The sequence below is a fragment of the Salminus brasiliensis genome, chromosome 12, assembly GCF_030463535.1.
Source record: "Salminus brasiliensis chromosome 12, fSalBra1.hap2, whole genome shotgun sequence".
Lineage (NCBI taxonomy): Eukaryota > Metazoa > Chordata > Actinopteri > Characiformes > Bryconidae > Salminus > Salminus brasiliensis.
The window spans coordinates 3,072,501-3,093,076 of NC_132889.1; the positions used below are offsets into that span (position 1 = coordinate 3,072,501).

The 20,576-nt window shown below is 42.8% G+C and overlaps 1 protein-coding gene across 1 annotated transcript; it reads right to left on the minus strand.

Annotated features, from left to right (window-relative positions):
• Positions 1 to 380: 380 nt before the first annotated feature.
• On the minus strand, positions 381 to 20,438 carry crybg2 (crystallin beta-gamma domain containing 2). The gene is made up of 19 exons (XM_072694343.1): positions 18,804 to 20,438; positions 13,521 to 13,568; positions 11,656 to 11,774; positions 8,382 to 8,589; positions 7,164 to 7,303; positions 6,954 to 7,080; positions 6,764 to 6,799; positions 6,511 to 6,650; positions 6,130 to 6,256; positions 5,176 to 5,327; positions 4,807 to 4,933; positions 4,450 to 4,482; positions 4,236 to 4,348; positions 3,372 to 3,501; positions 3,119 to 3,258; positions 2,276 to 2,399; positions 1,879 to 2,037; positions 1,463 to 1,622; positions 381 to 623 (listed from the first exon to the last, which is right to left on the minus strand). The coding sequence occupies exons 1-19, from the start codon at positions 20,436 to 20,438 to the stop codon at positions 535 to 537; spliced, it is 3,807 nt and encodes a 1,268-aa protein (XP_072550444.1). The 3' UTR covers positions 381 to 534.
• Between the last annotated feature and the right edge of the window lie 138 nt (positions 20,439 to 20,576).

Below are 20,576 nucleotides of genomic sequence, written 5' to 3' on the forward strand. Positions count from 1 at the left end.
ACATTTTTATGTTAAAGCACCTATTGTCTGGTATCTCTCTAGCGCTTCCAGTTCATTCGGATTTGAAAATCTTTACAACAGTGCATTGTATTTTTACATGGTACATTTGTATTTTGATATTTTCATACCAAGACAAACAGCTCTAAGGGCCAATCCTAAAAGATACAAGTCTCATATTCCACCCTGTCAAATCCTCAACAATGCTATCTGCAGCTGAAGGCACAATGCCAAGCCCGATACACCTGCCCCAGTGTCTGTGAATGGGAAATTGGCACCCCCATGTAAAAAGATTTGTATGATCAGTTTTTGAACTGATGGTGTAATCAAACACGTCACCTGACCTTTCTGCCCTTTGAGAGCAAACCAGGTGCATCGGATGGGGGGGGGGCGGGGGGGACTTAAACCGAGCAGAATGAGTTCCTCTGGTTTTGGGACTGACAAAAATGTGAGAGAACAGGTAGGATGGGTGAAGAAGGTAAGATGAGGGATGAAGTGAGCCAAGAAATCGAGAGGTTTTAAAATGGGTTGCCGGGCTTAGAGAAGTTCTAGCTCCCAGAGCTGACTGGCACTTTCTTCACTGTCACTGCGGACAATCACATGTTCCTTGTCGTATGTTTTCCCACCTGAAAGAAAAACAGAAGCTTTGGTTTACAATATATTTATATAGCAAAAAAAAGCAGACCTGGTGTTTTATTTCTCACAGACACTAAATGCTGTTCTTGGAGATCTTTCAGAGTATAAGGTTTGGGGTTGGATCTCTGCACTGAGCTCGATTTTATAATATAAATGTATTTAGGTTTAAACAAATAAATAATACAAAAATTAAGATATGAATATAAAGATTATAATAAAATAAGGTTTATAAATATTGTAAACAGTTGGCTTTGAAGAGGCCTTTGACGATACTGTCAGCTAATTAGAGAAAGATTATAAATGATATTAATCAAAAATGTTTACTACCTTTAGAAATGACTGCTTTTATTTTGTAATACTATTCAAATGTAATTACATTGGTATTTATGTAATTACTTCCTCAGTTACTTTGAATTAAATTGAATAATACAGGTTTATTTACATTACAAAACACTTTCATTAAAATATAATATACAATAATATAGTTCCACCATTAAGACCCAGCTCAGTGCTGAGATCTGAGCCTTAACTGATGCTAAAATCTAATTACATGTAGTTACACAGTGAATTACAATTACATTCGGTTAAATTCAGTATCATTTTAGCCTTTTTCTGTTTGTTTTGTGTCAAAAAATGTCGATGGATGGCAAAGAATTGTGGAAAGGGTGTAGAGGCATGATATGGCTATATGATTTTCTCCACCCGCTGTTCCATGGCGCTGTTTAACATGACCAAAATCAATCAATTAAAAGGTCCAAAAGGTCGGGTTAACTTCAATGGGCACTGTAGACAAACCATTCAACCCCTTAAACACACAACGGTATCTCACCCTTCACATCCAGCACCAGGCCAGGGAAGGTGAGGCTGGAGATGGCGCCGCTGAGTTGGGCGCTCCATGTCTGAACGGGCGTTCGGGTTTCTGACCACAACACTACCTTTGCTCCTGACTCCACGTTACCCATCACCTGCAGACTCATAGTCTGTATCAACTGCAAACACACAGACAGAGTGGTTATAAAAATAAATAAACTAAATACACTGTAAAAAGAGCATTTCCATAGAGGGAATGCCCTGACACCATGTCCCAACTGGAACACGCCCCCTTTGGCTTGCAGGGAGTGTTCAATAGAACAGCCTGTCTTATTCGACACAGCTGCTTGAGCTACTTGTATTTACGGTGGTGCATGAAGGGTCTAATGTTGTGTGTGGAGTCTAACAGAGATCTTCACAAGCCAACAAACCAACCTTGTTCTTGATAAGGCCGTCCTGATAGAACCAGATGTCGCTCATGCCCTCCACCTCCTGGGACACCACCACCCGGCCTGACTTCATAGTGTCCACTCCGCCCTGAACTGACATGTAGTGTCCGGTTTCTTTGTATCGGATCCGGAAAAGTTTCCGTTTCTGCAGGCAAACACACAGACAAAATAGATTAGCAGGCTCTTATCTGCTGTACGTCATTTATTACCTCTCAAGTTCAAATCATTGCCATGTCAGAAAGGTAAAGCGCTGTGGAACATCTATGGGAGCTCTGTCAGCAGATGGTGGACCAGAGTCAATGGTTAATGTTTATGTGCTAAATTCAAGACTAAGGCAAACAAGGCAGGTGGTCTTGCCAAGAAGCTGACATTCTCGTACTCACCGCTCGGATTGGGTACATGGAGCCAACAGAGGAGAGGGAGCTGAATTTGTGCCAGTTCGTGATCTCAATGGGCTCAAGCAGGTACTGGCGCCCTCTGTAGTTAGTGTGCTCACATAACACCCAACTGTAGGAAGGGAACATCAGACCATTATGCATCAAATCATAAGTCAAATCATAAGCATTTTTGGAGAGAACTTAACTTAGTTCAGTCTCGCATTTTTACTTCTGCATTTCAGACAATACATACTGAGCTGAGCCTTCTGAGTCTCTTGACAAGCAGGCAGTTAAAGTGTCTACAGCTGTAAAACCATGTACATTTGTGCACATTTCTGTGTCCAAGAACGAACGGAACAGTGAAATTACTCAGAACTGTGTTTTTATGTAGTGTAATTTCACAGCTCTTGACCGGCCCTACAGTCTAACTGCTGCTTATCATCAAGTTTGAGGAGGTTATGAATTCTAATCCCATCAAGACCTCAGTGCTTCAGTGTCAAAAACCTCCCACTCTTAGGACGTCATGTGAAAAGTTCTAACCTGCATATAAGAATACAGAAACAGTAAACAGATTGAGGGGGTGGGGCCACAGACTAAACATCTTAGGCAATATGAATCAGTTTCAGCTGCAGCTCAATTACTAATGTTTCTGAAGTTCAGCTCAGTTTGTGTTGTTGACCAAATTCTTCTGAGATGCAAAAGTAAACAAAAAAGTGTATTAGGAGAACTTTAGACTGAACCAAGTTGAGTTATGTCAGCTTAGTTTAGTCTGTAATCACTTACTGTATCAGTTTGAGCTTTTTTACAGTGCAAATATAAACGAACTGTAGTACACACACACACACTTACCAACCACTGTTAACTCTCACAGACAGGACGTGCGGGTTAAATCCCTCTTCCATCATGTTGGACACCTCTGTCTCCAGTGTGACTTCCCGGCCTTCGAAACATTCCAGTCCGAACAGGGAGATGGATGGCACTGAAAACGACTGATAAGGAGAAGCAAACATAGTCAGTACGACTGACAGAAGTAAAGAGAAGAAAGAGAGAAAATGAACAGACACAGCGAGCGAGAGAGAAAGAGAGAGAGAGATGTACTCACCATTGGCACACATTTGATAGAGCGTAGGGAACAGTTTGCTGGGCATCCCATACTGGTGAAATCAGCATAATCCCCTTCTGATAATACAAACTGGTTTCCCATGTAGTTGCTGTCCTCATACAACACCCAGCTAAGAAAGAAAGAACAGCAGCAAATCAAAGGGAGTGCTACAGTCAACTCACAACTCAACGTACAATCAAGAACGGCCAGCTTAACCATCGGATTTTTGTGCATTTTCCATTTGGTGACTGATTTTGTACTGGAGATATGAGGCTACTGTAGCAGAAGTCTATGTCAGTGAAAGAGATTTGATGGACCTGTTAGCCACACTAGCTTGCAGCATTTCGTCCCAGACAGTGTTCAAATTTTCACTACCTCGTGATTTTCATTGATGGTTAATTTTAATGTTTTAATTAGGCTATAATGATACATTACATTTACAAATGAATCAATGAATGCACAGGTGTCCCAATAAATTTGTCCATATTGCACCCTTGTTCAAATGGCATGTTAAGTTAATTGTCCAATTGAAAATATGTGAACCACTCCTGTACATGGATCTTAAATATAATAATTTTATGCATTAATGCATATAAATATTAGAGAACAGTGTCTATTTGTTTAACTGAAATCAAGATACTGGACAAAATAATATACAGTAACTGAGCAATATACATACTATATTCCTAATCATTCATGCTATCATCTAATCAGCCAATCAAACCTTAAGGCGGATGGGCTATAACAGTATAAAACCTGGTTGGGTTCCATGAAGTGTTTCTAATAGTCCTATTTCATATATATTATAAATTTAGAAGTTTAATTATATTATATTTCAGTAAGCTTTAATCTGGGCTTACATACCTTCCCCCAACTACCCTGCAGGACTGCATTGGGAGTCGGTCAGGGAGAGATTCATGACTCTGACTGAATACTTGGCACTTGCCCTGGAAGCCAGGCTCTGAGTACAGCTGAAGCTACAGCAGAGAGACAAGAGAAGAGGCCACACATTATTCATCAAAAAATTTGGGTCTACATAACGATAGTGATGGTTTAGCAGTTATGTGAGCAAACTAACCTCATTCCGGAAGCTAGGGCCAGTAGCTGGAGCCTGAAACCAAGAGATATCATAGAAAAATCTTTCAGTACTTTCTCTGTTTACTGTATACACATATTTAAACCCCATTTTGCAGGAAATATCTAAACAAGGGTGTGAAAAGCTTTGTTATTGCAAATATTTTGCAGCTATAAATTGCTTTAAATATTGTAATAAAGTCAAGGTCAGAACTCACACCCCTGGGATCAAGTCTAGATTAGCTTACAAAGACTAATGGCATCCTTAAAATACTGTAGAAAGACTAACTGACTGTCTGTGACTGTGTATTAATTTCTGTAAAACCTTGAATCTGAATCTGCCCTCAGTCATTCTGCTCACCTGTAGAATGGGCTGGATAGAGCAGATGCGGTTTTCTTCAGCGCCCCAGTCAGCACAGTTGTTGTAGAAGCCTTTCTCCAGGACATACTGGTGTCCAGAGTAATCCACATGAGAGTATGCCACCCACCTATGAAGTACAACAGTTCTCAGTCCTGTAGCTTTTATATTTATTATGTAAATCTCATGCAATGAAAACATTAGCCTAGATGTACATAGACAAAAAAAAGAACGGGTAGAGTGTGAGTAAGTGTACAGTTAGAGGAACGTGAGAGGACTAATGTGAGAGTAACTGAGGCCGTTCCAAGTCGGAGCATGTGAGAGTACAGTGAGATTAAGGTCAGCCTGTGATTAAGTGTTTTTTCCACTTACGCTCCGCTCAGAACGTGGATGGAGCGAGTGACTGGCCGAAAGTCGAACAGTTCCACATCCGGAACGGCCTCCGTCACCTCAAACGTCCGTTCTTCCTGCTGATCTTCCTCAGTTGACATCTCGAACATCACCAGCATGGGCTGGGACAGGTCCTACACAAGAGCAGCGTTCAATAAATACTTCCGCACATCGCAATAATGAGACACACTGAATAAAAAACCTGGCACAGTTCTATAATATCATCAACACTGCGTTACCTATTAGCCAGGCATTGTTTACTAGTGTGAAATTAGGGGTGTAGGACTCTTCTGTAGCCATCTTCTTTGCACTGTTGCACAAACAATTGCTTGTATATGTACGCTAGAATGAAAAACTGTATTTCCCTTGGTGTAGCTGAATAACAGAAGTAGAAGAACATGGATGTATTAAACTGTGACTCCCTTACTTACTTATTTTCACCCTTAAAATTTACATACCCCAGCTTTTTTCTAATTTGAGATTTAAGGTAAAGGTGAAGGTGCACGTATTTGTCACTGTACTATGTACAGCAAAATGTGTCCTCCGCATTTAACCCATCTGTGGTAGTGAACACACACACTAGTGAACTAGGGGCAGTGAGTACACACACTAGTGAACTAGGGGCAGTGAGTACACACACTAGCAGACGTCTGTGAGGTGATGTGGGGGAAGAGAAAGAGAGGCATCTACCCACTCAGAGAGAGCAAGGCCAATTGTGCTCTCTCAGGCTCAGGCAGCATGACCCAGGATTGAAGCCAGTGATCCTTGCTGGGCCACTCTGAGCCCCCAGTCATTATATTCTGATATGACTATGTATGTATGTATGTATGTCTGTATGCATGTATAAATTAATAAGTGAATAAATTAATATATGTATGTATGTGTGTAATGGAGCTGTCTAAATGCAAAGAAGCAGAGAGTAAAGTTGTCACTTACTGTTCGGATAACCCGTACGGAGCGCAGTTCAGAGTCACAGCCACCCCACACCCGCCAATCGTGGTACTCCCCCTCCTCCAGCAGGTACTGGTGTCCACGGAAACCTTCCTTCTCGTAGCCCACCCAGCTGAGAGAACGGGACAGAACGGAACAACAGAGATGAGACAGAGAAACGAGAAAAACACTGGAAATAGTAGTTAACTATTTATCAATAGTTTAAAGTGTTAATTTAAATTGATTGATTAATTTGATGATTTTACAAATGAATGTAATAAAATCTCATCAGTTTAATTTATCACAATGTAATTATTCTGTTTATTTGACAAATTTTATTCGAATTCAGAATTACTTTGTCTCAATGAACTGCACACACAGACTTACATGCCACCCACGACTTTAATGGAGCCAGCATTGAACATGAACGCCGTCTGCTGATTGCCCTCCCTGCTCATGAAGTCCCTGGTGTTGGTGTAGATCTCCCGGCTTTTCCCAGTGAAGTACGGCTTGTCATAGATCACCAGCTGAGGAGTAAAAAAACACAGCACTGCAGGTCACACCCACGCAGCTCATATGCTTATATATTCAGTATGTTCTATTCCTGAATTGAATTCGGCTGAATTCACTAAATGCTTACTTTAGGCTCGTTTGGCTTCTCTACTTTTGGCTCGCCCTAAAAAAAAAAAACAGTCAAATGGACAAACAGACAAATAATTAACAAAATAAATAAACAAACAGATTACAACAATAAATGTAGTTAAAACAGGTTAGCAGAACTCAAAAACTGATCCATATCAAGTCTGCTTTTGTGTTGTAGGGCCACTCACGATTTTGAGAGGATGCAGTGAGCTGACGTACGGCTGTGTGACGCCCCAGGCTGCAGGGTTTGGGAAGCCTCCAACCTCCAGCACTCGCGGGCCCCCTTGGAAGAATGGCTCTGGGAACACCAGCCACCTACAGAATAGGGGGGGGGGGAATAAATATGAATAAAGCTGCTATTATAAAAACAGTGCAAGATAAAGTGCTCGGTCACTTACAGTCCGGCGTTGATAATGATGGAGTTTGCTTTGATTGGGAAGCCGAAGATCCTGGAGTCCTCCGATGTGTCCCGGAAGACAACTTTCTTCCCCTCTGCATTCTCCTCCGGGAAGAGACAAATCTCAGGAACGCTGTAGTCCTAAGAGAGGAGCAGAGCTGCTGCTTTATTCGTCGTCACCCTTATACTGTTAAACATCAGCGCTTTCGGCCATGCCAAAGAAGAGCCACTTTTGGTTCCATAAAAAACCTTGTTCTGATACAGATGTATGAGTGTGAAGAAATGTTTGTAACACTAGTAGGATTTAAGCACAAGCAGATCTAAGTGCAATTCTTACTTTAACCACAAGAGGGCAACATCTGGTGCCAAATTAAGGTGTGGATGTTAAATCAGAATTAGAATTAGAAATATTTGATTGATTCCTGAAGAGAAATTGCAGTTGTTACAGTTGCAACCGTTCGTGTAAGAATAAAGACTCTATAACATAAAGAAATAAAAAAATTGAGAAAACTTTAAATATGTACATATATATATATATATATATATATATATATATATATATATATATATATAAAGTATATGAATATAGCAAAGTGGCAATAATAAATGTGTATTTATTATTATTAATATACAATTAAAATGATTATAATGAAAAATTGTAATTACAATTAATTGTAATTATATATAAATTATTTATTTATTTGATAATACAGCACACATATAAAATGAAAGTTCAGTACTATTATTATTGCACATATGAACAGTATAATCAAACCACGGGGACAGATCCCTGTGGTCTGATCACATTACACATGCTCAACTGTAGTTTGACCAAAGCCAAAAACCAAGTAACCAAAGAATGTCAGAGATTAGGGTATGAAATGACCCCTATGCCCCACCAGTGTCTAGTTTAGACTGATCTCTGGCCTGTCTGTGCACAGTCTATCAATGCACTTGTATGAGAAGTGAGGTCGAACGAGCTATACAAACTACTGAAGCAAAGCCCATTCAACCTGAGAGCCTGTAGCACACAGTTATGTAACCAGTTCACACGCTGTCATGCAAAAACCCATTTTTCACTTGACATCATTTGTATCTGGCAGTTCTGCTTCACACTGTGATGAATGGACCAATTGAAATGCTCTGTAATGTAAACATGTAAAGTGGAGGTTTTTGCTTGACATTATAAGTATGTTTATATGAAAGCCTGGAGACGTACCCTCACTGCTCTGCGCAGAGAGCCAATTACAAACTGTCTTGGTGCTGTAGGTTTTGGTTCTGAGCTGTCCTCCTCGGGCCCCTGTGTTCCGTTTTGCGTGGGGCCTTGCCTGTCTTCCACTGGGCCGAACGGATACGTCAGCTCTATGTCACCTTCGTCCAGGGCGATCTTTTCCCCCTTGAAGTCGGGCTTCTCGTATAACACCCAACTGCAGAGAGAACACACAATGGAAAATGAGCACATGGGAATGTGTAAACGGTTCCAGCGCTAATTCTGGATCTGTGTTCATTCACCGATCTAACCAGATGTCATACAGTTGCATAAATTATGTGGACTTACCAGGGTTTTTGCATTGATTACTAATAAAATGTGGTTTGATCGTTATCTAATTCACAACTAGACACAATCTAGTTGTTGTACTTTTCATGCCTTTTTGTAAAACAGGGTCAACATCCACAGTGCAGGCTAGAAAAAGTAAGTGAACAAGTAAGGTCATGCCACAGCATCACATTATAGTTAAGGTCAGACTTGGCAATTCCAAAACACAATTACTCTCTTACAACGTGTCTTCAGCGCAAGATCATGGACTGCTGTCCTTGGACATTTCTTCCACAAAATGAAGAATTCTGATACACCTATTAATCCACTGCTCCCTCAGTGATCGCAAGGCATTTAGGCCATAGTGCAGCAGAGCATGATGCTCCCTCCACCATGTTTTACAGCTGGGATGAGGTTTTGGTGTTTTTTACTATAAACATTGCATTGAGCATTTATGCTACACTGTAGCCACATCTGTCCATAGAACATCCAGGTGGTACATCCTTGAGCAAACTAAAGACAGGCTGCAATGTTTACTTTGGACGGCAGGGTATCAGGGGGTTCCTTCATGGTGTCCTTACATGAATATGATTCTTGGTGAGTGTTTTTCTAATAGTGGACACATGAGCAACGCTTACACAATTTCAATTTATTCTTCTTAATTGAAATACCTTTTTGCCAATTAGCTCTGGGAGAATTTATGACCACAGGGGTTCACTTACGTCTTCTAGCCTGCTCTGTGGCTGCACTTACGTTTTCTAGCCTGCACTGTGGCTGCACTTACTTTTTTCTATTGTTTTAGTAGACTGTGTTTGTCTATAATTGCGATAATTTTAAAAATAAGGTTGCTACAAAAGGTCATTTAATCAATGCCATAACATAACCGTTTTGGTTCCCTAAAGGAGCATTTTTGTAAAAGAGATGTATGTATGAAGAACCTTTAAATAGTTTAAAAAGTGGATGTAAACATCCATTAATGTAGAGCTTTTCACACTCACATTTCTTTTATGAAAATGGTTCTTTATGGAATGAAAATTCTTCTTTTTATTACTCAAAGAACCCTCCGTGGCAAGTGTAGATATCGATCAGATACCGATAATATATATTACTACCTGATAATTTCATAGAAAGGATTCCCGTACTTTGTCTTGCAACAGTATTCCATTGCCATACAGGCCTCCTGAGTTATACAGCACAACTCCAGCTAAACATACTTTTGTACATTATTGTAGTTCCATAAAGTCTTGTTTCAACTTACTACAGATGAATCATATCCACGACTACTGCCAACAATGTTTTGGTTCAATTGCATAATCTGTAATGCAGCTAACAAGACATACCGCTAGCATAACATGTAGTCGCTCCCTTGATTTTTCAAAAGACCAACTTGCCCAGACAACCTTTTTTACATAGCCGAAAATAAGCATCCTGGCAGAAGAGCGTGTACTGAGGGAGTTGTGTGGAGAGGGTTAGCAGGTGATGGGGTATGAAGTGCAGAGTGAATGGGAGAAGTGACGTGTGTGTAACGTCCTGGCTGCATTTCTGTTGTTAATGGCAGTAATGTGCTGAGGTTCTGAGGTGCCTGTGCTGGAGGCTAGGGTGAGCCTGCAAGTTCAGACTGATTTGGACTTCTTGATTCTCTCTCTCTCTGGTAGACGGATTCTCCAAATACAGAACTTACTGTGTTCTTGCTGCTGTTTAATGCAATGGATTTGGGATTGAAAGCTACAGTATACAGCCATGTGAGAAAAATAGGGAATCCCCATGAACATTTTAACATCTGGACATTTGATCTTCATGTGAGAAATACTGAGACATAGAGGTAATCGAACTAAACACTTACAACTAAAGAAATGTCTATAAATCTAACAAAAATATGATTTATAAAATGGAATCAATAGAAGTGGAATTTTTCTCATGTGGAAAAAAATATTTAATTATTACTCCTTCAAATGTGTAAAATTAGAACCAGGTGCAGAACATCAGCTGCAGATGATCAGGACATGGTTAGAGAGGATTCTGGAGGTCTTATTTAAACCTCACACATTTCGTCTGCTCTCTGAGGCCTTCAGAAAGAAGGTTGTAGATGCAGAGGAGTCTGGAAGGGGAATCAGTCGCTTCACTGTCCACTAAATCATTTACAAGTGGAGAACATTTAAAACAACTGCCAGTATGAGCAGCAACTACACCATATGGACAAAAGTAATGGGACACCTGCTCATTCACTGTTTCTTCTGTAATCAAGGGTATTAAAAAGAGTCGATCCTGCTTTTGCTGGAATAACTGTCTCTACTGTCCAGGGAAGAAGGATTTCTGCTTGATTTTGGAGCATGCACTGCTGTGAAGGTTTGATTGCATTCAGCACTGACAGAGCTTCAGGTCTAGGTGTTGTCTGGCAAACATTTTGTCATGCTCTGAGGTTTGTGTTTTTTTTTTATTGTTCTATCTTTTCAAAAATCCCTTCCCAGACTCCTCTGCATCTACAACTTAATTTATGAAGAGCTTGTTGGATCTGACCATGGTGAGCCCACATACTTCCACAATCAAGAGCAAACCACACTAAATGTCTGAGGTTTGAATGAAGATAAATGTCTATATTTTCAAATATACAACAAAACGTATGGGGCGTCCTAAGTTTTTCACATGACTGTAGGTTTACATGCGTTTTATTTTGGTCTAGCATTACAGTACGACTGTTGTCGTTTTGCGTGAGGTCTTAATTCTTTTGTGGTGAATTCAAATGCAGTGTAATCAGATATGGCAAAACATCTGCGTCTGTGCAGACCTGCGCATATTTGCGTATTTTACAAGCACTTATCCTGCTGTTAGCTTTTATCTTTTAGCTTCGGGGCAAGTCTAAGAGGCACGGGAACTGAGAAAAGGAGTAGAGCTTTTGCATAAGGCTGGCTTATGTGTATTTGTGTGTGTTTATGGGTGTCTAATTCCATCCTCTCACCCTCCTCTGACCACTCTAATAGAGATGGTCTCAGGAAACTGCCATGCTGTGGCGTCCATCACGTCTCCCCGCACCTCAGTCCTCTGGCCTCGCAGCCCTGGGCGATTAAAGATGAACATCTAAACGAGAGACAAACACACCAGCTTTAGCAAAGCCCAAAACCCACCATCCAACAATGACGGCATTGTTCAGGGCAGCGCCGTCTCCAGCCACTGGGGGCAGCGCTAGCAGTGGCACCAAAAGAGCAGGAAACAGCCTGCCATTGTGTGACTGCTGAGGTGAAACCAACACTCCCACAGACATTGTTCTGCTCTGTTTCTGTCACACACACACACACACACACACACACTACTCATCATAGGCCACAGTGTAACAGCAGGTTGTGAATGTCAAGCAAGGTGCATGAAGGTTATAGGAAGGAGAGGCCTGACTGTAGTGCAGTAGTAGCTTGTAGGAACAAGCCTGACTGTTGGGTTTCTCTGACCTTTAATTTCGGGTTGATGAAGAGCAGAGGAATGTGGCTGAGAATCGGCTGGAGAAACGTGTGGATGTTAGAAAGGTCAAACTGTGAAATGCTTAGACATCAGACGGGAATTGTCAGGGCACGGCAGCAGCTGATAAGATCAGTGGGACACAGGTAGCAGTTCGGTGAACAGTTTATAGTTTGTAATGTAATTTATAAATTACAGTATCTAACTACAGCAGTGACGGGGTAGCAGTGAGTATCTATGACTGGGTTATTGATACTTATATACAGTATGCAGTGTACTGTGTATACCACAGCGAAGAGCAGGGCCCAAAAAATCAAGGTCAAATGCAACACAACATAAATAAATAAATAAATATATATATATATATATATATATATATATATATATATATATATATATATAAATATAAAATTTGATTTTCCCATAATTTCCCAAATGTGATGGTCATTTTTTATTTCTTTAATTTCTTTGTTAGTTTGTTTTTATATGTTTTGAAACACACACACACACACATACATATTTATTCTTTGTTTTTTCCCCTTTTATTTGTTTATTTGTTTATTTAAGGCTGCTTGGAGTTGGAGTTTTTCTTGGAGTTGTTGACGTCTCTTTTCTTTATTTTTTCTTAGTTTTTATTTTATATTGTTTATTACTTTCTCATTTGTTTTTTCCCCTTTTTTCCTTTTTTTATTCTTTCTTTCTTTCTGTTTTTTATAAACATGCTTTTCCCATAAAACCTATTCTGTCAATTTTCACAGCAAACAGCTGTGATTCACTCTGAAAAGGCAGGATATTGTCATTGTAGGTGGTTTTTGGTTGCTGACACACTATTATTAAGTTCTATACTATGTAATACGGCATCATTTAAAAGCATGTAACTAACCTGCAGTAAGAGCTAGCCAGGCTACTTTCTTCAGCTCTTGTTTCTCCTGTTTACTGGATTTATGTTCACCTGCTTTATCTGTTTTGATGAGATCTGGAGCTTCTACAGTAAAACTCTCACTGCTGAGAGACAGTGGGTTTAGAGTAATGGGATTAGGTGCTAATTTAAATACTTACTCCAAACAGCCTTTTCTTTCTCCAGGTCTCTTCTCACATTAGCAGGAGTGTGTGTGCTTTGATTTGCGTTCTTTTCTACACACACCCATTTCTCACCTCTGCCTAATGAACAGCCCCAGGTTACTGTCATCCTGCTTGTTACAGCATTAGTCAAAAAATCCAGCCAAGAATTATAGAGCACGGATTGTTTTTCCTGAATGATTTGCTTGAACTTCCTGAGCAGAGATCTAAGCTTTTCACAGCTTTAAGCTTTAAAGTGCTGGTTAAAGAGGGTCAGGGATTAGACACAGACTGCCTGGGGAAGGCACGACTCACCTTCCCTGGCCGAGGGTTGAGTTTGCCGTGCTCCTTCTCCTTGGTGAGCTGAAGAGAGAACAAAGAGACGTTAAACTCGCTCGAACAAAAGGTATGTAGTGTTAGTACTGTTACAATAATCCCACTATTCTTTGGAATCTGCATTGTTATTGTTATTATTGATCAACCGTTACAATAAGCTACTATTTCATAGGACTGACTTCAGCCAGGCAGGTTTTTCACCACCTTCTACAAATTCACAGACTTCTCTGGAAGTAGGGTTTCAGTTGGAATCTAAACCATATGGGTACACTGGTATAGAGACAATGGTCCATGATGGTAACGGTGCTGCTTCTACACCTGTTATAGTCTCAGTAAACTGTCACACATCCCAGCGTTTTATTTTTTATCCACATTTAAGAAAAACAGGCCTTCTCAGGGCTCTGTGCTGAAAGACTGACAGATTCTTGCCCAATTTAGTCATTTTATGCAAAGCATTGAACCACCTGAGGAAAGGCCGTCCCACTCACCCAGTCAGAACGAGGCCAGTTATGATCTCTGGCACTCCCAACCACGGATGGCTGTGGCATCACCAGGAAGCAAGCCTGCCATCTACCTATGTAATGTCCAGATAGGCTTAGGCGACTGAGCCACTCAGGGGCCCCAACCATGAGCTTTTTACGGGTATCTATAATTAAATGTTTACACGTCTCCTTGATGATGAAACTCAATTAAATTACATCAGGGTGAGCATGTTCCTGGTGGGCATGTGTGGTCATTACAGTTGATGGTACTGTGAATACAAAGCAACGATATACCTGCTATATATACAGATGCTATACCTATAGCTGCCATACCTATAGCTGCCATTGTTTTGCCCCCTTAATCAACAAGTGGAGTGTGACTTTCTTATTTCTGTCTCTCTGCTAACAATCTAGAGACCAAGGTCTACCATCAAGACCAAGTACACGCTTCAGGGTTTGTCCAAAGCATTATGTTTAGTAGATTTGAGCACTAACACACTAAATAAGACGAATGACACTGGTTGGAAGTATTTCTTTCCAATGTGAGGTGACATTTGCCTGGAAAATCATGGAGATGTGTATTACAACAGGACTGCGAGGACCAGAGCAGTGGAAAATAGGTTATTCTGCCTGTAACTGTCTCTAATGAGGGGAAAAAAACATCAGTATTGGCCTATCCAGACAGAAATCGGCCAATAAATGAAGATATTACCCCAGGCGCTGATGGCGAAATCAGGATTTTAAGGTTTATCATACTATAAAAACTGGAAAAATATAATCTTCCAGTGAATAAATACAAAGACAGTGGTAAAGAAGCCCTTGTTACAGTCCCTTGGGACTGTATACGCATGCCCCTAGGTACATATCATTGCTGTCAGGCAAAAACTTTGTATCTCCAAAAAGGCCAATTTACAGGAGAAGGAAAAATAACCTTCTTAACTTTCAATGGAAGTCAATGGGCCCATTCATCATTAAAAAATTGACACAATGTAAAGTACCCCTGGCAGGTTCAACATTATGTCCAAAAATGAAAACAGCAAAAGTGAAGATACCAGGTGTTTGCGTGACAGCAACGATATATGTATGCATTAATACATGTCAACACACCTTTACACGCTCACTGAGTCATGGCCAAGCCAGAAGACCATCGTACTCAGGAGTTTCCAGTCAGGTCTCTTTGTATGTTGAGGGTATGTTCTTAATCCCAACGCCCACAGGCACACAAGTCACATGGCACACTTGCTATAGGCACCATTTGCCTTGAGTTCTCTGCTTTGCGGAGTCTGCAGCACGGACGCTGTTTAGGAATCCTACTGTAATAAATCCTCATGCCATACAAGCATGCTGTGCAGGACTGTTAGTCATTACATCTCCAGTGTATCTACAGACAACACTAGAGCTCTTCCTCCTTGTCGTCCTGTAAGGGAGAAGCTTTACTCTTGACGCCTCTTGTGAAGTTGCGTTTGCTCTAAGGTCAACAACATTACACAGAAATGCTGGGACTTTGACAATGCTGAAAAGTGCTTGGGCCCCGTGATTGCTCAAAGTAGCACCAATTGTCTAGCAAACAATTGGTTGTCTTCCTTGTCTGCTACAAGGTAGGAGACCTCGTGAACCGGCGACAGGGTCATGGTCACCTCACAACCTAACATCCTGCAGCCAGATACCACAGGACACCTTTAGATGTCAGGAGTCCATGCCTCAGTGGTTCAGAGCTGGCCAAGGTTTTAGGGGCATGAGGGGGGTCTACACAATATGAGGCAGGTGGTTATAATCCGACAGCTGATTCCAGGTTAAGACATCTGCTGTTCCATCAGCTTTCCTGCAGCACAGAGTGACACGTGGCTTGTGCTAACGGCTGGGTGTGTCTGAGCAGGACTCAACACATAGTCTGGCTCGCTAAACGATCAAGCCTCATTAAAGTGGCGGAGTGTAAAAAAAACAAGTTACCTGCCTAAGTGTCATGCTTTCATCTCTCTCTCTCTCTCTCTCTCTCTCTCTCTCTCTCGATCTGTTCCCTACCTTCCTCACCCTCTGGGAGGAGCAAAGCCAAGATTTGGGCACACGTCCAAAAACCACAGCAAACACAAATTTCACAGCCATCTAAGCCTAGAGCTTATCATTGGGAGTCTCAGACGCATAGCTGGCCTTGCTCTCTCTGGGTGGATAGGATGACCCTCCCCTTCCCTTATCAATCAGCACAATCAGTTAGCCAGTGCAGTTACCCACATAACATGCCTGTGTGGGGGCATTTATTAGTAGCCCAAAGTTTTGCCCATGGATTCCATGTTGGCTCCCATATGGATGCCCGCCAGGGTCAGTGATGAGACCAGGAGGGGTAAATGTGGGTTGTACATCGCACATGAGGGGCCTAGATGGGACCCATCTGAGATTATGGTGGGCTGTAATGATGGGAGCCCATTTGTGAGTTTTCCCAGTAAAAACTCAGAGCGCTCAGAGCCCACCTATCCCACGCTCCACCCATGTGAGCCATACATAAGCATGCTGGCTGGGTCGTGTTCCCCTCCAAGCGTGTTGAGCTGTCCAATGATGTTGCATTAGCAGCAGGTCCAAAAGAGGCGGTGGCACTTCATGTTTCTCCCAGGAATTACATGTTAGCATTCGTCCTCCCAGCATTGATAGCACTGTGTGACGGATAAGGAAAGTCCTAGCTGATGGGTGGGAATTGGGAATGACCACAAATGACCAACACTTGTTTTTAAGCATTTATTTAAGGACGTGTTTCATGGGGATTTGCTCTTTCTAGAGTTAAGCCCGCTGTAGACTCAGATTACAGAGGTCTTACCCGTCTATTGTTTATGGTCATGCTGAAACTGACATCTTAGCTGAATTCCATTTCAGACGTGTGAACTGAGTTATATCACAGGTTGGATTACGCAATAAATGTTTTCCATTGGTTGAACTACAATGCAATAAAATGATGGTAATCCGCTGTGCCGTATTCTTTATTGAAGGACAGTCTGGAGCTGAACATGGCCCAGGAAAAGATGGCAGCCTAGACTTCCCATTCTCCTGAGAGAGCCTGAGGTCAGTAGGCTGCTTGTTCTGTCGGCTGTGGGTCATTTCAAGGCAGGTCACTGTATAAGTAAACTGTAGGACTGGGCCAGGCTAATGAAAGCCAACATATACTATATGGACAAAAGTATTGGGACACTTGCTCATTCACTGTTTCTTTCAAAATCAAGGGATGTTGGAAGTCTCCACTGTCCAGTGGCATTGCTGTGAGGATTTGATTGCATTCAGCATTGACAAGAGTTTGACATTAGTGAGGTCAGGATGTTGGATGACCACCACTCCACCTCATCATGCCAGAGAACACAGCCCTTCCACTGCTCTAAAGCTCAATGCAGCTGAGGGGCTTTATACCCCTCTAGCCCACGTCTGGCATTGTGCATGGTGCCAACAACTTCATGTTTATCTGCTCTAAAGAGTCCTATTCTATTGGCAATACTTCTGCACAGGGACTAGATAAGCTGTATGTGTGTATGCATTTGCACATGAGTGTCAGCAATGGGCACAACTTGAAGTAGCTGAATGCATTCATTAGAAGGAGTGGCCACAAATATGTGGACATATGGTGCATGACTTGTAAGCAAGCGTTTGCATGGCATTCTCTCTCTAATGGCCATAAAGGACACTACAGTCCTTCCAACAACCACAACAAAAAAGCAGAAGGTCTCAATTATCATTTCAACTGCTTTGAAACTCCTAGGAAACCCATTAACCTACACCCACACAACCGGATCCAAAATTGTTTTCATTTACACGCTCACCAAGTCTGCACGTAAGCCTGCCAACACTTGAAAGCGCAGGCCAACATGTTCATCATTACCATGCACACAACACCTCCGAACAGAACAGCCTCATTGCACCTGATAATGCCATCTGAACAAAGCTGTTATCCTTCGAGTGCTTCAGTATGCTTCCCAAACAGGAGAAAAAGCAGGATGAGGTTATTTACACCACGCCTCGAACTGACCACACCCAGATGATAAGAGTATTCTATGGGCTGAAGTGTGACAGCAGAACTGCACGCTGACCAATATAGAGATGAGATGAACTCTAAATGCTTCTGCACGTAAACCAAACACATGATCAAAAGACGCTGTGACCTCAAGGTAAGCCTATGGCAGGCTATAATTACAGCTGGCAGGTCCGGTTCTTGGTAGCATTCAACAGTGACTATTACTGTGTACATACTGATCTATAAGGAACTGCTAAACTCTTCCCTGGTGACTGGCAAATGGTAACGCATGTGGTAAAACTGTGGTAAGAACCTTGTATAACGTTCTTAAGATGTGGCTACACCCCACTGCAAGCCTACGGCATGGCATTCCGAGAAAACGTCTAAGCCATTAAGGACGGAAAGCTACTCGACTTTACCTCTTCAGGAAAGAAGAGGAAATGTGAATACTGCATGAGGACGGAGGTAATGGATACTGCTCTTCTAGTCTCCATTGTAATCCCTTCTCTCTGAGGTGTTGTTACCCCCCCAGCCTTTCACTCCCTGAGCTCTACAGTATCACCAGTATCACTGGGGCAGCTTGCTTTGTAAAAGCTGGGCTGGAAAGTCCAGAAATTTCTTCTCTGGTTGCCCTAATTCCAAGTTCTATATTAAGAACAAAGACTCTAAGATCTAAAACTGAGTGAAAACAAGTATCTCAATCTTCTGCAGGTAGTGCATTGGACTTATGGGTGGCTTATGGGTTATGGCTGTTGTTAGAACAGTCGTGTAGCTTTTGAATAAAGCACTACTTACATAGGCGTCGGGGAAGGCTCTGTACTTGGCCACAAAGTTCTTCTCCTGACCCTGCTCCTGTGGGGCCCCAAAACCTCGCATGATGTCGGTAAAGACAGGCGATCCTGCAGAAGACCCCTCAGCGCTCAGGCTGCGCTGCAAGCTTAGCGGTGTGGGGTGCTTGACCGGCGATTCTGGCGAGAGGCTGCGGTACAGCTCCAGGCTGTGGGGGGGTGTGTGGTTCAATATAGTGCTTTCCACAATGGAGTTACTGTGCATTGAAGGAGACATGCTGATATGGGACATCTCGTTCATCCCTATGAGGGAGCCTGGTGGAGACGTAAGGATAGAAAGGCGCTCAAGGCGGGACGTCCCGGAGCCTAGCTGTTCTATGCCTTTGGGGGGCATGCTGAGGCGGTCATGGCCAGAGTTGACCTCAGGCAGTGAAGCTGTTCTGAAGAGAGAGCGATGGCCCAATGCTTTCCCATTCTCGTCCTGCTCCGAACGATAGCTGGAGAAGATCAGGCTGTGGTCCAGACGGGATGATCCCAGAAGGCCTCCGCCGTTAACTTGAGTTCCATCCTCCACGTTAAGGTCAGGTAAGGAGCTCTTGCGCATGACGATGCTACTTAAGGCTGAAGCTCGCGAGGGCATGACGATGGTCCGGCCAGGCAGCTCTGAACCCTGCTGCTCCTTCATCATGGTCAGAGGGGAACGCATGTCCTTCATAGAGTTCCAGCTGAGGCCCAGGTCAGGAGGGAGGTTCTTTGGTCCAGGAGAGGTAGGGCTGGACATGGGAGCAGAAGTGGGACTAGGAGCATCTTCCACAATGGGAGGAAGTGAAGAGATAGGCTGGCTGGCGGAGTTTCGGAGGGATCTGTGGCGGACAGGTGGCCCCATGCTCTTTAGGGTGTCCAGCAGGGTCTCCATGTCGTGAGGGGAGGCGGGCATGGAGGTGTATGGATCAAAGTCCAGGTCAGCGTCCGTGGGGGAAGAGGGCAGCTCGACCCGGGTAGCCTTGAAGACGCCGGAGAAGTGGCTGTCCGACTGCTCTGTGTGCTGGGTGTGCGAGTCTGAGCCTGTGTTTGTTATTGCTCCCTCTCTTTCCCTCCCTCTCTCCCCCTGTCCTGCAGGTGTAAAAGGCTCCTCCCAGCTCCTCCTACTTGCCTCGTTTTCACTGCTCTGCTGGACTTCGCTCCTCAAATTCCTCCAGCTACCGTTGCTGGCGCTATCGGTGGTGTCCATGGACACGGATGAGGGCGGGCCCTCCTGCCTGGTCTCAGAAGAATAAGAATAGGAGTAGGAAGAGTATGCTGTCGGCTCATAACTGGAGTTAGACAGGGACGAGTACAGGTATGTGTTATCTGAGAGGCCTGAGCGTGATCTCTCTAGAACAGAGGATGTCGATTCTTCTGGAATGGACCGGAGGTTGTCACGCTGAGACGAGGTCCAAACACTGACCGGCTCATGGCTGGTACCGTTGGTCTCCGTTTCATCTCTCAGTCCGTTTTCGCTTGTGTAACGTCCTGAGCTGTTGGAGCTGCTATTGCTGACCAGCGACACTTTGTGCACTCTTTTGCCATCCTCTCTGACCTCTTGAGAAACTTTAGGCTTCAGAGTAATAGTAGTGCTCAGGACCCCAATCCCAGAACTCATGTCTGTATCTGATCCAGAAGGGCTTTCTACTGGACTCTCAGGGTCAGACTCTTCTGCTACTGTGCTGAGGACTGAGAAGGCATGGGACAACCTAGACGACAGGGGAAAAACACGAAACCAAAAGTAGACAGTCAGTCA

What these genes read in the sequence shown, in the direction of transcription:
- crybg2 (XM_072694343.1), bottom strand. Translation starts at nt 20,438, where the DNA reads ATGAGTTCTGGGATTGGGGTCCTGAGCACTACTATTACTCTGAAGCCT. An exon ending in ATCCACGTTCTGAGCGGAGC is followed by an intron (nt 4,934 to 5,175) that starts GTAAGTGGAAAA and finishes TGTACTTCATAG; the next exon opens with GTGGGTGGCATACTCTCATG. An exon ending in CCTGGTGCTGGATGTGAAGG is followed by an intron (nt 624 to 1,462) that starts GTGAGATACCGT and finishes TTTTTCTTTCAG; the next exon opens with GTGGGAAAACATACGACAAG.